The following is a 19,225-nucleotide window of genomic DNA, read 5'->3' on the forward strand; positions in this document are numbered from 1 at the left end:
GTAAATGTTATATTTATGTAAATATTATTTAGTAACTTATCTTGTTGCTTTACTTATACATGTACAATTGTATGTTTATCTAGCTATTTGAACACCAAATTGGGTTGGTTTTAAAATATTTAGTTTGACAGATTATGAATAATTTAAATCTATCTCCCCTCTTTATGTCCTCCCAAATAGTATACAATATGTACTTGACCAACTATTTTATATTGTAGAATTGATTCTTAGATGCAGTATTTCCCTTGGTTTTTAAATAGATGGAGAAATAATTTAGGCTAGTTTCAAATTTTTATTTTTTTGTGTGCACAATCTTAGACTGAAGAATGGTAAATCACAGGCTTTAAGGCTTATACTGAACAAAAATATAAAATGCAACATTTGGGTCCCATGTTTCATCAGCTGAAATAAAATATGCCAGAAATGTTCCATATGCACAAAAAAACTTATTTCTATCAAATTGTGTGCACAAATTGATTTACATTCCTGTTAGTGAACATTTCTCCTTTGCCAAGATAATCCATCCACCTGACAGGTGTGGCATATCAAGAAGCTGATTAAAAAGCATGAACATTACACAGGTGCACCTTGTGCTGGGGACAATAAAAGGCCACGCTAAAATGTGCAGTTTTGTCACACAACACAATGCCACAAATGTCTCAAGTTTTGAGGGAGCGTGCAATTGGCATGTCCACCAGAGCTGTTGCCAGAGAATTGAATGTTAATTTCTCTACAATAAGCCGCCTCCAACGTCGTTTAAGAGAATTTGGCAGTACGTCCAGCCGGCCCCACAACCACAGACCTTGTGTAACCACGCCAGTCCAGGAACTCCACATCCAACTTCTTCACCTGCAGGATCTTCTGAGACCAGCCACCCGGACAACTGATGAAACCGAGGACTTTTTCTGTCTGTAATAAACCCCTTTTGTGGGGAAAAACTCATTCTGATTGGCTGGGCCTGGCTCCCCAGTTGGTGGGCCTGGCTCCCAAGTGGGTGGGCCTATGCCCTCCCAAGCCCACCCATGGCTGTGCCCCTGCCCAGTGATGTGAAATCCATAGATTAGGGCCTAACTAATTTATTTCAATTAACTGATTTCCTTATATGAACTCTAACTCAGTAAAATCGTTGAAATTGTTGAATGTTGCGTTTACATTTTTGTTCAGTATATATTTGTTAAATAAATGTGTGGGCTTGCTTTTAATGCCTTTCTTATAAACCATGCACTTATTTTAGTGTTTGGAAGCCTCGATATTTGTTACATGTATTTTTGTTACATTAAAAACTTGAATAAACACATTTAGTCCTTTACTGTATTTTATTGCTTACAAAACTCTGGGGAGCCAATCAGGATTCACGTATTTCTGTCGTAGCTACGTAAATATCATGTGACCAAATAGATTTTATAACAACAAACGCGCCACTCCCCCAATGACCTCGCCCTCCCTGTTATGAAACATAACTTTTGACCACTTTGTCATTTCTATCCAGAAAAAACGTTAAATACATAGTTAGCACGTTGACACACCAGTGGTTTCGAAGAAGGTAAGCAGTGTCGTTTAAGACTCTTTAGCTAGCTAGCTACCTGGTTGTGGGGAGAGGCAATTTGATGTGGTGAACATTGACTTCGGTATCTAGGAACGGGGTGTGAATTATTGATTGTAAACGATAGTTGTTTTGTCGTATGATCAGCGAAGCTGTATTTTATCATAGTTGTACCTTTTTCTTTAGCTGTGAATATCAAGTATTGAATGAGAAGGACTTTAGGACTGATCAGAAACCTCCCACAATGCTGAAAACAATTGGACAAGCTCTGTTTTCGACTGGTTTGCAGAATCCAAAGTTTACACCTAACGAGGAGAATAAGGTTGGTGGTTCTTGGTACCCATTCAGCTTTGATATTGACAAACCTTTTCTTGTTGAACAAGTGCAATGTTACAACAAGCACACCTAGTACTTTTTATCCTCCAATTGTGTCCGTGGTGGGGTTTCAGGCTCCAGACTATGAGGTCCGTACCTATCAGACTACCAACTGGATAAGCACTACTCTGACTGGTATGGAGCAGGAGGCTGCGATGAACACTGGGTTCCGACGCCTGTTCAACTATATCCAGGGCAACAACCACAACAGTGAGTCACACTTTATTTTTTTTATTTTAATTTTTGTCATTTAGCAGACGCTCTTATTCAGAGCGACTTACAGGAGCAATTAGGGTTAAGTGCCTTGCTCAAGTGCACATCAACAGATATTTCACCTAGTCGGCTCGGGGATTAGAACCAGCGACCTTTCAGTTACTGGCACAACGCTCTTAACCACTAAGCTACTTGCCGCCACAGTTCCAGTCATTAGGTGTTAGGCTACTTCAACTGTAGCTCAGTTGGTAGAGCATGATGATGTGCAACGCCAGGATAGTGAATTCGATTTCCAGGACAAAGCATGACTACATCCCTTTGGATAAATATACACTGAGTGTACAAAACATTAGGAACACCTTCCTAATATTGTGTTGCACCCCCTTTTGCCCTCAGAACAGCTTCAATTTGTTGGGGCATGGACTCTACAAGGTTTCAAAAGCATTCCACAGGGATACTGGCCCATTTTCATTCCAATGCTTCCAACAGTTGTGTCAAGTTGGCTGGATGTCCTTTGGGCTGTGGACCATTCTTGATACACACAGGAAACTTGAGTGTGAAAAACCCAGCAGCGTTGCACAAACCGGTGCGCCTGGCTAGGGCTGTGGTAGTCATGAAATTTTGTCAGCCGGTTATTGTTATGCAAAAGCCTGCTGGTCTCACGGTAATTAACCGTTAATTAACAAACACATTTAGCATTTCCAGGCCTCCACACATACAAGCCGCTGATGTGCTCCTTCGGAACATCTACATAAAAAAAAGTCTAATAAATTAATGTAAAATACACCTTCACAATAAATCCATTATTTATTTTAGTCAGGTCTAAAGAAACATGATACGAAGAAAATGTATTTTAAGAAGAACAGAATATGAGTTGGCCTACTGTATCTTATCTGGCTATGCTCCATGCCATAGGCTGTAGGCTAGTTTATTTAGCTGACAAGATATGCTTATAAGTCCCGTGCCATTATTTCATTTTATATGATGAATGGATATGTTTCCCATCACGGAGCGAGTGCGCATATGACATGGCTATATTGAGTGTAAAAGTGATCACTTGAAACAGGTCCTATATGCTAGATTTAGAGTTATTTGGCCACTTTACTTGTGAATGATACAATCTTTAGAATGTCTTAGAAATCAAAACATACAGTGCATTCGGAAAGTATTCGGACTCCTTTACTTTTTCCACATTTTGTTACTTTACAGCCTTATTCTAAAATGGATTAAATCGTTTTTTCCCCCCTCATCAATCTACATACAAACTGAAATATCACATTTACATAAATATTCAGACCCTTTACTCAGTACTTTGTTGAAGCACCTTTGGCAGTGATTACTGCCTCGAGTGTTCTTGGGTATGACGCTACAAGCATTCTTCTCTGCAGATCCTCTCAAGCTCTGTCAGGTGGGATGGGGAGTGTCGCTGCACAGCTATTTTCAGGTCTCTCCAGAGATGTTTGATCAGGTTCAAGTCCGGGCTCTGGCTGGGCCACTAAATGACATTCAGAGACTTGTCCCAAAGCCTCTCCTGCATTGTCTTGGCTGTGTGCTTAGGGTTGTTGTCCTGTTGGAAGGTGAACCTTCGCCCCAGATCCTGAGCGTTCTGGAGCAGGTTTTCATCAAGGATCTCTCTGTATTTTGCTCCATTCATCTTTCCCTTGATCCTGACTAGGCTCCCAGTCCCTACTACTGAAAAACATCCCCACAGCATGATGCTGCCACCACCATGCTTCACCGTAAGGATGGTGACAGGTTTCCTCCAGATGTGACGCTTGGCATTCAGGCCAAAGAGTTAAATCTTGGTTTCATCAGACCAAAGAATCTTGTTTCTCATGGTCTGAGAGTCTTTAGGTGCCTTTTGGCAACTCCAAGTGGAATGTCATGTGCCTTACTGAGGAGTGGCTTCTGTCTGGCTTCTGTCTGGCCACTCTACCATAAAGGCCTGATTGTTGGAGTGCTGCAGAGATGGTTGTCCTTCTGGAAGGTTCTCACATCTCCACAGAGGAGCTCTGTCAGTGACCATCGGGTTCTTGGTCACCTCCCTGACCAAGGCCCTTCTCCCCCGATCGCTCAGTTTGGCCGGGCGGCCAGCTTTAGGAAGAGTCTTGGTGGTTCCCAACTTCTTCCATTTGAGAATGATGGAGGTGACTGTGTTCTTGGGGACCTTCAATGCTGCAGACATTTTTTGGTACCCTTCCCCAAATCTGTGCCTCTACACAATCCTGTTTCAGAGCTCTACGGACAATTCCCTCGAGCTCATGGCTTGGTTTTTGCTCTGACATGCACTGTCAACTGTGGGACCTTATATAGACAGGTGTGTGCCTTTCCAAATCATGTCCAATCAATTTAATTTACCACAGGTGGACTCCAATCAAGTTGTAGAAACATCTCAAGGATGATCAATGGAAACAGGATGCACCTGAGCTCAATTTCGATTCTCATAGCAAAGGGTCTAAATACTTATGTAAATAAGATATTTCTGTTTTTATTTTTTTATAAATTAGCAAACATTTCTAAACCTGTTTTCACTTTGTCATTATGGGGTATTGTGTGTAGATTTATGTGGATTGTTAAACATTTAATCCATTTTAGAATAAGGCTCTAACGTAACAATGTGGAAAAAGTCAAGGGGTCTGAATACTTTCTGAATGCACTGTATATGGGCTGCATGGTGCGACAATCAGCTATTGATGATTTGAGATAGAAGCAAAAAAGCTTGCGCTCTGTTCCTTGCCTCAGTTTGCTCAGCTGTTCTCTCAAGTCATTTTCACCCATGACTATTCTCAATTTAATCTTGTCTTTACTAATATGTCAAATTAGTTTTGATTTAGAATGGGCCATTATCGAATGGGCAGGAACAGGGGCAGGGGGAAAAATGTATTCTGTATGGACTGAAATAGGGAATAGAGGCCTCAAGCTTTCCCGCCGTTCCGTTTTGTAGGCTACTTCGGTTTTATAGCGGAGCATGTGCTTAATATGAGCAGCTGAGAAATTAATACAAGAACACTTAATTCACTCCACGCATTACCATTGTTTGAGGAGCATGCTCTCGCTGCCCGACAGGTGATATTCCATCCAAACTGTATGCCGTGGGCTCTCCAACCTTGTTCCTGCAACTACCCTAGTGCTTAATTTGGGAAACCAAGTGAAATCTGTTCGGGAACATCGATAGTAACATGTTTTCGCAACTAAACATATTTCACTAAACTGTTGACAGCCCATCTGCGCGCTCGAGAATGGAATAAAGGAGAAAGAGGAGGAGATAGAAATGCATGGTGGTGAGAGATTCTGTAGCTAAAGGTAATGTCAATTAACCAACAGCATCGCCTATGACTATATGTTCTCTCCCAGACTCATGGATATACATTTTGGAGTGTAGCATAAGGTAACCAGTCCATCCAGTATGTATAATAATACAGTTCACACTCAAAGGCTAGACTAATGATGTATCAAAGACATCATAAATCAGTTTTGTTTTTCTGCAATGCGTAATATGCAGTAGGCTATGTATTGTATAATGGCACAATCATAATATTAATTCACCTTTTTTTTTCGGGCTTGTGCTCATATGTATGCCAGTTAGGCTCTACACCTGTTATAAATCGGATTAATGTGCTTAATTTTAAGAAGTTATTTGGCCACTAGTTGTGATACAAACCTTATCAAAACATATACAGTGAGGGGAAAAAGTATTTGATCCCTTGCTGATTTTGTACGTTTGCCCACTGACAAAGAAATGATCAGTCTATAATTTTAATGGTAGGTTTATTTGAACAGTGAGAGACAGAATAACAACAACAAAATCCAGAAAAACGCATGTCAAAAATTTTATAAATTGATTTGCATTTTAATGAGGGAAATAAGTATTTGACCCCCTCTCAATCAGAAAGATTTCTGGCTCCCAGGTGTCTTTTATACAGGACACCTGTCCACAGAAGCAATCAATCAATCAGATTCCAAACTCTCCACCATGGCCAAGACCAAAGAGCTCTCCAAGCATGTCAGGGGCAAGTTTGTAGACCTACACAAGGCTGGAATGGGCTACAAGACCATCGCCAAGCAGCTTGGTGAGAAGGTGACAACAGTTGGTGCGATTATTCGCAAATGGAAGAAACACAAAATAACTGTCAATCTCCCTCGGCCTGGGGCTCCATGCAAGATCTCACCTCGTGGAGTTGCAATGATCATGAGAACGGTGAGGAATCAGCCCAGAACTACACGGGAGGATCTTGTCAATGATCTCAAGGCAGCTGGGACCATAGTCACCAAGAAAACAATTGGTAACACACTACGCCGTGAAGGACTGAAATCCTGCAGCGCCCGCAAGGTCCCCCTGCTCAAGAAAGCACATATACAGGCCTGTCTGAAGTTTGCCAATGAACATCTGAATGATTCAGAGGAGAACTGGGTGGAAGTGTTGTGGTCAGATGAGACCAAAATCGAGCTCTTTGGCATCAACTCAACTCGCCGTGTTTGGAGGAGGAGGAATGCTGCCTATGACCCCAAGAACATCATCCCCACTGTCAAACATGGAGGTGGAAACATTATGGTTTGGGGGTGTTTTTCTGCTAAGGGAACAGGACAACTTCACCGCATCAAAGGGACGATGGACGGGGCCATGTACCGTCAAATCTTGGGTGAGAACCTCCTTCCCTCAGCCAGGGCATTGAAAATGGGTTGTGGATGGGTATTCCAGCATGACAATGACCCAAAACACACGGCCAAGGCAACAAAGGAGTGGCTCAAGAAGAAGCACATTAAGGTCCTGCAGTGGCCTAGCCAGTCTCCAGACCTTAATCCCATAGAAAATCTGTGGAGGGAGCTGAAGGTTCGAGTTGCCAAACGTCAGGCTCGAAACCCTAATGACTTGGAGAAGATCTGCAAAGAGGAGTGGGACAAAATCCCTCCTGAGATGTGTGCAAACCTGGTGGCCAACTACAAGAAACGTCTGACATCTGTGATTGCCAACAAGGGTTTTGCCACCAAGTACTAAGTCATGTTTTGCAGAGTTTGGAAATTGCTCCCAAGGATGAACCAGACTTGTGGAGGTCTAACATTTTTTTCTGAGGTCTTGGCTGATTTCTTTTGATTTTCCCATGATGTCAAGAAAAGAGGCACTGAGTTTGGTAGGCCTTGAAATACATCCACAGGTACACCTCCAATTGACTCAAGTAATGTCAATTAGCCTATCAGAAGCTTCTAAAGCCATGACATAATTTTCTGGAATTTTTCATGCTGTTTAAAGGCACAGTCAACTTAGTGTATGTAAACTTCTGACCCGCTATTGTAGACCTCCACAAGTCTGGTTCATCCTTGGGAGCAATTTCCAAACGCCTGAAGGTACATTTACATTTTTTTTTACATTTTAGTCATTTAGCAGACTCTCTTATCCAGAGCGACTTACAGTTAGTGAATATTTTTTTTTTTTTATACTGGCCCCCCGTGGGAATCGAACCCACAACCCTGGCATTGCAAACGCCATGCTCTATCAACTGAGCCACATCCCTGCCGGCCATTCCCTCCCCTACCCTGGACGACGCTGGGCCAATTGTGCGCCGCCCATGAGTCTCCCGGTCGTGGCCGGCTGCGACAGAGCCTGGATTTGAACCAGGATCTCTAGTGGCACAGTTAGCACTGCGATGCAGTGCCTTAGACCACTGCGCCACTTAAAGGTACCACGTTCATCTGTACAAACAATAGTACGCAAGTATAAACACCATGGGACCACGCAGCCGTCATACCGCTCAGGAAGGAGACGCGGTCTGTCTCCTAGAGATGAACGTACTTGGGTGCGAAAAGTGTAAAACAATCCCAGAACAACAGCAAAGGACCTTGTGAAGATGCTGGAGGAAACAGGTACAAAAGTATATATTTCCACAGTAAAACGAGTCCTATATCGACATAACCTGAAAGGCCGCTCAGCAAGGAAGAAGCCACAGCTCCAAAACCGCCATAAAAAGCCAGACTACGGTTTGCAACTGCACATGGGGACAAAGATCGTACTTTTCTGAGAAATGTCCTCTGGTCTGATGAAACAAAAATAGAACTGTTTGGCCATAATGACCATCGTTATGTTTGGAGGAAAAGGGGGGTGGCTTGCAAGCCGAAGAACACCATCCCAACCGTGAAGCACGGGGGTAGCAACATCATACTGTTGGGGTGCTTTGCTGCAGGAGGGACTGGTGCACTTCACAAAATAGATAGCATCCTGAGGACGGAAAATTATGTGGATATATTGAAGCAACATCTCAAGACATCAGTCAGGAAGTTAAAGCTTGGTTGCAAATGGGTCTTCCAAATGGACAATGACCCTAAGCATACTTCCAAAGTTGTGGCAAAATGGCTTAAGGACAACAAATTCAAGGTTTTGGAGTGGCCATCACAAAGCCCTGACCTCAATCCTATAGAAAGTTTGTGGGCAGAACTGAAAAAGCGTGTGCGAGCACGGAGGCCTACCTACCTGACTCAGTTACACCAGCTCTGTCAGGAGGAATGGGCCAAAATTCACCCAACTTATTGTGGGAAGCTTGTGGAAGGCTACCTGAAACGTTTGACCCAAGTAAAAAAATGTAAGGGCAATGCTACCAAATACTAATTGAGTGTATGTAAACTTCTGACCCACTGGGAATGTGATGAAATAAATAAAAGCTTAAATAAATCATTCTCTCTACTATTATTCTGACAATTAAAATAAAGTGGTGATCCTAACTGACCGAGGACAGGGAATTTCTACTAGGATTAAATGTCAGGAATTGTGAAAAACTGAGTTTAAATGTATTTGGCTTCAATTGTAATTACCGTGACTAAACGGTCACATGGAATTTGACTGCAATCATGACTTGTGACCGCCAGTGTGGCGGTTATACGTTCACCGTAACAGCCCTACGCCTGGCACCTACTACCACACTCCATTCAAGGCTTAAAGTATTATTTAACCTGTCTCCTCCCCTTCATCTACACTGCTTGAAGTGGATTTAACAGGTGACATCAATAAGGGATCATAGCGTTCACCTGGTCAGTCAGTCATAGAATGAGCAGGTGCTCCTAATGTTTTGTACACTTAAAGGATTTGACCCACAGCTCTGTGAGCTTAAGTACTGTATTTACAGATCACATACAAGTGTGTTATTTTGCCACAGGAAAGGTCACATCTTCAAGGCATTTCTGCAAAAAAAATCATAATAATTCAAACTAGTGCCAAATGCCCAGCTTCCTGAATCCAGTCACATTATTATATTAACTAAAGAAGGAAAACGTGTGTCTCAAGTGACAGCAGGTGCACATATCTTTTTACGAGGGTGTTGTTTATCATATTTCTGTGTGTTTAGGGCATGTGACATATGGGCAGTAAGTACATAGGGCAGGTGTGGCTTTAGTTTCTATTTAGAAAATGTGATATCCTTACCATCTGTCTGTATGTGAGGGACACATGGCCAGTATTAAGCTTAGGGAGTCACTATCTGTGTCACTGTGTGTGTGTGCGTCTCAGTCATACCCACAGTCTAACTGCCTGTGCCAGGTCCTGGTTATGTGTTGAATATCAGGCCATCTATCATTGGCTTGTGTGTGTTTTCCCTGTCTCTCAGAGGAGAAAGTGGAGATGACCGCTCCAGTGACGTGTCTGGTGGACCCTGGGGCTGGCCCGGCCTGTGAGACCACCTTCACAGTGTCCTTCTACATCCCAGAGGAGCACCAGGCCGACCCGCCCCAGCCCAGCGACCCAGATGTCTTCCTGGAGAACAGAAAGGAGTTCACTGTGTTTGTCAGGTAATGGACCAATACAGGTTTCACTCACAATAGCGGCTGCTGGCGTTTGAAATGTGAGGCAGTATAAGGCCAGCAGTTAGTGTTCATGAACACATCTGTGAGTAGTAGACCATAGACCACGGCACCAGTATCCTTTCTTTCCTTCCCTCATAAAATATATCCTTCTTTATGCTCCCTGACTTTCCATGCAGGACGTATGGGGGTTTCAACAACATGCAGAAGAGTCGTGAGGAGCTTCTGAATCTGCTAGAGAGCCTCCAGAGGGACGGGGCGTGCTACAAGGACATTCCCTACTACGTCTGTGGCTATGACAGCCCCTTCAAACTAGTCAACCGTAGAAATGAGGTCTGGATCCTCCAGAAGACAGAGCCGTAGTAAGGATTCAAAGGGGTCCCTGCCTTTCTCCCCGAAGTATGCACTTGAACACGCCTCATTTATTTAGAAGTATTGGATTAGTGTAGGCATGGACTAGTATAGAGGTAGTTCCTACCAGATACATTATATATCAGTGGAGGCTGCTGAGAGGAGGACGGCTCATAATAATGGGTGGAACAGAGCAAATGGAATGGCATCAAACACATGGAAACTATGTGTTGGATGTATTTGATACCATTCCACCTATTCCGCTCCAGCCATTACCACCGAGCCCGTCCTCCCCAATTAAGGTGCCACCAACCTCCTGTGCTATATATACAAAAGTATGTGGACACCCCTTCAAATTAGTGGATTCGGCTATTTCAGCCACACCCGTTGCTGACAGGTGTATAACATTGAGCACACAGCCATGCAATCTCCATAGACAAACATTGGCAGTAGAATGGCCTTACTGAAGAGCTCAGTGACTTTCAACTTGGCACCGTCATAGGATCCCACCTTTCCAACAAGTCAGTTCGTCAAATTTCTGCCCTGCTAGAGCTGCCCGGTCAACTGTAAGTGTTGTTATTGTGAAGTGGAAATGTCTAGGAGCAACAATGGCTCAGCTGCGAAGTGGTAGGCAACACAAGCTCACAGAACGGGAGTGCTGAAGCGCGTAAAAGTCGTCTGTCCTTGGTTGCAAGACTCACTACCGAGTTCCAAACTGCCTCTGGAAGCAACGTCAGCACAATAACTGTTGGTCGGGAGCTTAATGAAAGGGGTTTCCATGGCCGAGCAGCCGCACACAAGCCTAAGGTCACCATGCGCAATGCCAAGCGTCGGCTGGAGTGGTGTAAAGCTCACCGCCATTGGATTGGAGTAGTGGAAACGCGTTCTCTTGAGTAATGAATCACGCTTCACTATCTGGCAGTCTAGACGGATGAATCTGGGTTTGGCGGATGCCAGGAGAACGCTACCTGCCCGAATGCATAGTGCTAACTGTAAAGTTTGGTTTAGGGGGAATAATGGTCTGGCGCTGTTTTTCATGGTTCGGGCTAGGCCCCTTAGTTCCATTTGAAGGGAAATCTTAACGCTACAGCATACAATGACATTCCAGACAATTCTGTGCTTCCAACTTTTTGGCAACGGTTTTGGTAAGGCCCGTGCCTGTTTCAGCATGACAATTCCCCTGTGCACAAAGTGAGGTCCATACAGAAATGGTGTGGAAGAACTTGACTGGCCTGCACAGAGCCCTAACCACAACCCCATCGAACACCTTTGGGATGAATTGGAATACCCACTGCGAGCCTGGCCTAATCGCCCATCAGTGCCCGACCTCACTAGTGCACTTGTGGTTAAATTGAAGCAAGTCCCCGCAGCAATGTTCCAACATCTAGTTGAAAGCCTTCCCATAAGAGAGGAGGCTGTTACAGCAGCAAGGGGGGACCAACTCCATATTAATGCCCATGATTTTGGAATGAGATGTTCGACGAGCAGGTGTCCACATACTTTTGGTAATGTAGTGTAGCTATCTTAAAAGTCTGTTCATTTTCAATTGGTGAGGGGGAGTCAACGAGTGCACACGTTGGGGAGGAAGGTAAGGAACTGGACAGCATAGCCCCCATTCCCACTATGATTAGAGTAAGATATGCAGCTTTTTGGAGCAGAACTATAAGTGCCTAAGCAATGTCTGTGACCTTTCGTAATAATGATAGTACAGTAATAAGCTTGATGTCGATACTTAAAGAAATTTAGATACAGAGATGTCAAGGTGCTTTTCAGATGCTGTTAATCTTCAGGTCACTAAAGGGACTGATGATATACTGTAGCTGCTATTTGAGGCATGCCTTTCTACTACATTGTTTACTACAAGGGACTAAGATTTCAAAAATATTTTAACTCAATGCCGTTAGTCAGATGCTAGCATGACAAGCACTCATCTAAGCTAACATTAGCACCTCTTCAGAAAATAAAATGTACGGGGAAGACCTTTGAACTGACACACTGAATTCCTGAGACTCACTTAACTTTTGTTTTAAGCCTTTCAACTTTATTGTGCTCTTTTACTTATTAACTTTTACAAATTAATGGTGGCAATTATGTATATTGTACGGAGGACTTGGCGGTGTGGCTTGGCCCTGAGGGCTGCGTTGTGTGACTAGACATGCTTATGGAGTATTGCTGAACTATGGATTGCTGTGAGAGGAGTCTCAATGATGTGAAAATGTAATGTATGTCTAAATCTTGTCCTCCCCCCCCAAAAAATAACAATTTAAAAAAGGTTAGGATATTATGGTGTAAACTGATATTAGGGTTGTAAAAGGGACAGAAGCCAGATAAATGGTAAAATTGATTATACACTGGGTGTAGAAAACATTAGGAACACCTGCTCTTTCCACGACAGACTGATCAGGTGAAAGCTATGATCCCTTATTGATGTCACCTGTTAAATCCACTTCAATCAGTGTAGATGAAGGGGAGGAGACAGGTTAAAGAAGGATTTTTAAGCCTTGAGACAATTGAGACATGGATTGTGTATGTATGCCGTTGAGGGTGAATGGGCAAGACAAAAGATTTAAGCGCCTTTGAATGGGGTATGGTAGTAGTTGCCAGGCGTATCGGTTTGTGTGTCAAGAACTGCAACGCTGCTGGGTTTTTCACGCTCAACAGTTTCCCGTGTGTATCAAGAATGGTCCACCACCCAAAGGACATCCAGCCAACTTGACACAACTGTAGGAAGCATTGGAGTTAACATGGGCCAGTATCCCTGTGGAACTCTTTCGACATCTTGTAGAGTCCATGCCCCGACGAATTGAGGCTGTTCTGAGGACAAAAGGAGGTGCAACTCAATTTTAGGATGGTGTTCCTAATGTTTTGTACACAGTGTATATTCCGTTACACATTCTTTACTATGATATATACAATTATTCAACGAAGTAATACTTTTCACTATATTACATGATTGTGGATGTATAAAATTAAAATTTATTTACGATTTTACAATCAATGTATGTAAAACAATGTGATGAATAAATTAATTCAAATGTCTACTTTCATGGAGTAGTGAATGTGTTGTTTGGGCTTTAGTTTCTGAGAACAGTGCTTTTGGAGGATGAAATCCATAGGTACACAACAAATCTGTATGTCATACAAACTGAAGGTCATGACCCTTTGCAGCCAGCTGAAATCCTGTCTCATCCATACCTTTCGCGCCCCTGATCTCTCTTCACCCTTCCTCTCTTGCAACCGTTGAATAAATTATGCATATTGGAAAAAACAGTAAAGAATTCTAGTCTCATTAGATGTCTCCCGAGTGGCGCAGTGGTCTAAGGCTGTTCCACTAGAGATCCTGGTTCGAATCCAGGCTCTGTCGTAGCCGGCCGCGACCGGGAGACCCATGGGGCGGCGCACAATTGTCCCAGCGTCGTCCAGGGTAGGGGAGGGAATGGCCGGCAGGGGATGTAGCTCAGTTGGTAGAGCATGGCGTTTGCAACGCCAGGGTTGTGGGTTCGATAAAATAATGTATGTGCTAACTGTAAGTCGCTCTGGATAAGAGCGTCTGCTAAATGACTAAAATGTAAATGTAAATGTAAAGATGTTGAGTCAAGGTTTTATAATGAAAATCATTAGCAAGTCAATAGAAAATGTCCCAGTATCATGAGCTTATATCTGAAGATGGGTTGGCTGGCTAGGGTCTGTATGGGGCAGTGACACTTGAGTATTGGAAAGAGGGCGGACACAGCGTGTCACTGGAATGATTATGGGAGGGAGAGATCCGTCGTATTGATTGATGTGTGACAGTGAAATGTAGGGACTGCTGTCTGGAATATTAAAAGGGAGATGGAGTAACACTGTTCTATATTCAAGTGGTACGGTCTACCAGTCAGCCCAATAATGTGTGTGTGTGGGTTGGTGCACTGCTAAAACTAAGGGTGCTTTGTAGTTCTTTATAGCACCATTTCATATAGCAGTGTGTGGATTGGTGGATATGCAATGCCAATGTCCCTATGGAGATAACTTGGGTCTCAATTACAGCGACCAACAGGGGTTAATGCCTCTGTCTTTATGGAATATTAGGAGAAGCGGTGACATTTATGCAGTGTCAATATATGTCACACAGTTATGATGATGGCGCAACAGTTAAGAGGTTGACAGTCTCAAACAGTGGGATATTATGTGACACCCGGTGATGCAGAGTTCTAATGGGACGTCCAGAGGTGAGAGGCATAAGGGATGACCTGGAGGAGGAAGTGGGGGCTAAGTGATGGCCTCTGGAGTTTTCCGGATGACGGATGACAGTGGGTGCCATGGCAACGGTGCTAATGAGGCGGTGATTTGGGCGGCGGGCTGGCAGAAGGATCGTGAATCACACAGAGAGGTAGAGAGAGAGACGAGACACACTTTAAATATCAACATGTTTTATTACATAGACATATACACAAGAGGTTAGCAGCCTGCCTCCTCTGCCTTTACATCCACTATCTCCCCCTCCCCTCCTTTCATCCCTCTCCTCTCTTCCCTTCCTCCCTCCTCTCTTCCCCTCCTCCTCCTCCTTAGCGAGCTGAGATTGAGACTTCATAAGCTCCCATCGTGAGCCGGACTGAGATGAGCTCTCAGTCATGGCTGGGTCTGAACTCTGCGAGACACTTGTCACAGGTGATTAAACCTGGGCCGTTACAGGCTCTACGAGGGTATGAAGAGTCACACTTGTCACCTCCTCTATGACACATCAGGTCAGATTTACTGAGCTTTTGCACCAGGGTGGAATATTTCATTTAATACCAAAGAGCTAAAATAATGTATTTATTTCACCTTTATTAATCTTTATGGTTTTATTACTTATTTTTGTACCTCTTTAGGTTTTTAATACCACTATAATGTTACAATATTTACTCTATCTTTGTAAACCTAGCCTGTGAACTGTGGTCCTGGCTCTCCACTTGTCCCCGCACATCCAGATCCCTCCCCGCCCCAAACCTTTCCTCACCTCCACCTGACTGCTGGTCGTCTGGGGCTAGAGTACTGACTGCTGGTTGGCTGGGGCTAGAGTACTGACTGCTGGTTGGCTGGAGTACCTGACTGCTGGTTGCTGGGTGTTGGAGTACCACATCACAGCCTCACTATTTTAAAATAAATAGTCTACAAAAGGAAACCACTCCCTTTCAACAAAAAAGTATTTGAAAATAAGTCAAATGTTACTTAAACACTTTTTAAAAACAAAAATAACCATATAAAACTGTGCAGGAAGAGAGAAACCTAGTAGAAACGTAAACTGAGTGATGGTAATCATAATCATAAGCCCTAGAAGGTTCTAGAAGGTAATCTCACCAAACTCCACAATACCTCGGTCAATACGTCTGGTCCAGTACGGCCAATCACAGATTCAGATTGTGTCCATATTAGCAAAAACATGAGGCTACGTTTAATTGTTTAGCTCTTTGGTAACCAAAATGATCACAAATAAAAATATGACAGTTTAAGTATTTTTTCCATTTGACTTTTTTAAAGATGAATTCTTCATTTCCAAACATGAGTGAAAGGGAAAGGGAGAATACCTAAACACAGGCTTAAAACAATATAAAACAATTCTAAACACGGTTTTAAAATTACACAAAGAAAAAGGAAACACATATGGACAGTGCAAATCTACAAACTAAAATTCCAAACACCCAAGGTTTTCCAAACCTCCATATTAAATCCATCATATTGGCTGTGTGTCGTGTGTAGAACAGACCTAGCCATTGTCCATGTGCGTCTCTTCACCTGCCTGTCGCTAGGGGGCAGTCACCAGCCCTCTGCACTTCCCCTTGACCACTGAAAGTTCCAGCTCCTGCAAACTACCAAACCACAGACTTCAAAGAGCAGAAGAAAAAAAACTTCACAAGAACCAAAGCTGGAGCTGTGTCCCGGAACCATTTGGTGTTCTAGAATGTTTTACCATACATACTCACAAGCAATGGTATATTAATGGCCTTTAGACTCAAGATAACATGAGATAAGTAGCAAGCAGACAGAAATACACTGCATTTAAGCCAGCCCCAGCACATCTTCAAGTTCCACATTCCACTGCCTGACTAACTAATGGCACCACTGCAGCCAAAATAAAAACAACTTGTCACTTTTCAATACCTTCATATCACCTTAGCTTTTCCCTTAACCTTAGAGAAACCTTCTAAAAACTACAGGAACCAACCCTGAATACAATCAGCACCTCCGAAGCTCTAACAGGAATCATTTTTTATTAAAACGAGCAAACAAACAAAACAATGGGAAAATCAGTCTTTGGAAAAAAACGATAATGATTACTTTTTTTGTAACACAAACGATGGGTTATCAAAATTAAATGCAGAAATGTGATTGAGGAAAATTAGTCTTGAAAAGCTGCAGCTGAGTCGGTCTCCACTTCAGACTAAGAACAGTCCGGTCAGTCCGTGAGGGCCACAGGGCCAGTCAGGTCCGCTTCCTCAGAACCAGGTCCAAAACCTACAGGATCTGGAGCCAGGGGTGGGTGGAGCCAGGGGTGGGGCTCGGGGGGCACATGAGTCTCTGGAGGGCCTATCATTGGCTCCTCCACCCTCCCTGGGGACCATGAGTGAGTTCAGCTCCCTGTATCCAGGGGGCGGTCCCTTCTATCTAACTACTGCTCTCCTCAGATAAAGTGCCGTTGGAATCCTGGAGCAGGGGGAGGGGCATGGGCAAGGGGCAGGGCTGGCTGTCAGGGACGTCTCCGTACTCTGCGCTCTCAGCTAACTCCCCCTCACGCTCGCAGATGACCGTCATAGGGCTGCTCAGGATGCGGTTGCGGGCGTTGTACTTGCTGCTGGCAGCAGAGGGCGGCGTGCGCGATCGCCCGTACTTCATCCCGCTCAGTGACGATGATGGGGAGGAGGAGTAGGACAGGCCCTCATTGCGGGCCCATTCCTCTGGCGCCCTCTTGCTGCGACCTGGGGAAGCGCAAGGGCTGTGTGGTGTTGTCGGCGACGATGGTGAGGAGGGCGGGTCCAGGGAGGACTCGGAGCGGGTCCTCTGGAAGCGCGGGTCTGTGGAACGCAGCATGTCGGCGGCCGACATGCGGAAGCTGGTCTCAGAGCGGCTTCCCTTCTTCAGGAGCAGAGCCTTGAAGGTGTCGCTGCTGGTGGCAGACTTACGCAGGTTGCGCTGAATGGAGCCCGTCTGCCTGCCCATGGGCAGCGAGGATACCAGGCTGGGGGAGGTGCCCGTGGGGGTGACAGGGGGAGACGGACAGGGGGAGTGGCCCTGCGTCTTGTCCTCCTCAGACTCCTTACGACCCAGAACCTTCCGCTTGGACCTAAGGGTAGAGGAGGAGAGCCTGGTTAGGGACAAGGTTGATTAGAGACATTAAGCTGAGGTTGGAGTGATAAATGGATAGGAGAGCAGGGTTAGTGATATTGAGCAGGCTAGGCAGCATGGCTGGGTAGGAGGACAGCGGGTACAGGACATATTCAGAGGGTGGAGGGGTAGAGAGGGAGCACGGGGTTGGAGACTGTCCAGAGTCCAGGCCAAAGCTCAGAAGCAATTCTTCAAACACATCTACTCAGCTCAACACTCAATGAAACAGCCTCTACTACTCTATGGCTCAACCAATGATGGAACATTAGTACTAACTTATTTTTCTTAAACAAAGCGTTCCTCTAATAAGACATGCCAGTTGGCATACACACCTTTCTGAACAGTGTCCCAATTCAGCCATATGTCAACAATGCCCCCAGCAATCCCAGGGTGCACTGCTTCAGAAGCCTAGAAGAAGCAAGGATAATCTAACAATAGAGGGGGTGAGTGGCGCAGGGGCTGGGAAGCGGGGGAGGAGGGGGCTGGTGCTTTTAAATATTTTATTCAAATGCGATAAAGAAAACTGCACACGCTGCAACTCTAGGGGAACGCTAAGAGGTGGCACAATGGAATTCATTAACAACACTAACTGGGAAAAGCGCACAGACCTTTTAAAAAAAAATCTAAAGACAGTTCAGCATCCTTGCCAGCAGGGGCTGCCATACTACTCCTCCACACCACCATGTCTACCTACCATAGACTCACAAATGTAGAAATGCGTTCCTTAGTCATAAGCGTTGTGCTAAAGCCGTGGCTAGCAGGGGAGATCGGATTAGCGCAGGGGAAAACAGCATAATTAATCTGAATCCAGGGGTTGCTTGGGGATTATGGCGCTAATCCAGTGCTAGCGTTACCACGGGGAAGAAACAGGACCGGCCAATTACAGTAATGGGCTACTTGCCGCGCCTAACCTCTCTAGACAGGGGGCGCTCTCACTCTCACTCTGCATTCCCCCGCTGCACCAGGGAGGAAGAAGAAGAGGTGGAGCTAGAAGAGCAGAGTGTGGAGGGCAGACAGTGACATGACAAAAGGGATTTGATGACATAGGAGAAGGAGGGTGAATGAGGCAGACAGATGCAACATTTAATCCTTCAGATCAGGTCCAAAGACAGAGAGGTTTAAGTAAATCAACTGTCTTTAACAGAGAAGAAGAAATAAAGACAAGCACGATATATCCATGATATAATATGGAGTCAATGACAGAGAGAGAGATCCAGATATGAGAGAAGACTGGATAGGAGTCTGTTAGTTGGGGCTGGGAGGTTTGAGGGACGTCTGTGCCCCAAATACAACGTCAACACCGTGGTGTCCCATGAGAGCTCCAGCAGTACATTAGCCCATAGGTTATAGCAGCAGGATTACGTAACATCACTCGCTCTCTCACACCTGATTTAACCAGGCCCAGGCAACTCCACATCTGACTCCCCGGACTGATGCTGTTCCAACAATTGACACACACACACACACACACACACACACAAACCTACAGACACAAAGTACAAACACACACAATTCTACAGAGACAAAGGACAAACACAACGAATGTGGTAAGGTGAGAGAAAAGGAGTGGGGGGAGAGAAAATTAATTTCAGAGGGACAGACAGATAGAGAAAAGGGAAT

At 44.5% G+C, this 19,225-nt stretch overlaps 2 protein-coding genes across 8 annotated transcripts in view; one reads left to right on the forward strand and one right to left on the reverse strand.

Moving 5' to 3' along the window:
* The first annotated feature begins 1,396 nt into the window (after positions 1–1,396).
* Positions 1,397–13,305, forward strand: hebp2 (heme binding protein 2). 2 transcript variants are annotated; one of them, XR_014610399.1, is made up of 6 exons: positions 1,438–1,543; positions 1,730–1,865; positions 1,993–2,128; positions 9,721–9,901; positions 10,093–10,582; positions 11,753–13,305. XR_014610399.1 is itself a non-coding variant. In XM_084149563.1 (5 exons), the coding sequence occupies exons 2-5, from the start codon at positions 1,788–1,790 to the stop codon at positions 10,274–10,276; spliced, it is 579 nt and encodes a 192-aa protein (XP_084005689.1). In that variant the 5' UTR covers positions 1,397–1,543; positions 1,730–1,787; the 3' UTR covers positions 10,277–13,305. The 2 variants fall into 2 exon arrangements, 1 of the variants encoding a protein (XP_084005689.1); XM_084149563.1 differs by having other exon boundaries at positions 1,397–1,543; positions 10,093–13,305.
* Positions 13,306–15,050: 1,745 nt separating this feature from the next.
* Positions 15,051–19,225, reverse strand: part of nhsl1b (NHS-like 1b) — a gene marked incomplete at its 5' end in the record, with an annotated part of 178,540 nt that continues 174,365 nt past the window's right edge. For all 6 annotated transcript variants that reach the window (XM_084149686.1, XM_084149691.1, XM_084149687.1 and 3 more), the window contains one exon: positions 15,051–17,564. In XM_084149686.1, the coding sequence (XP_084005812.1) occupies positions 16,889–17,564 (676 nt within the window). In that variant the 3' untranslated portion in view covers positions 15,051–16,888. The remainder of the gene's footprint in view (positions 17,565–19,225) is intronic.

Source organism: Coregonus lavaretus (genome assembly GCF_964263955.1).
Source record: "Coregonus lavaretus genome assembly, chromosome: 31".
Lineage (NCBI taxonomy): Eukaryota > Metazoa > Chordata > Actinopteri > Salmoniformes > Salmonidae > Coregonus > Coregonus lavaretus.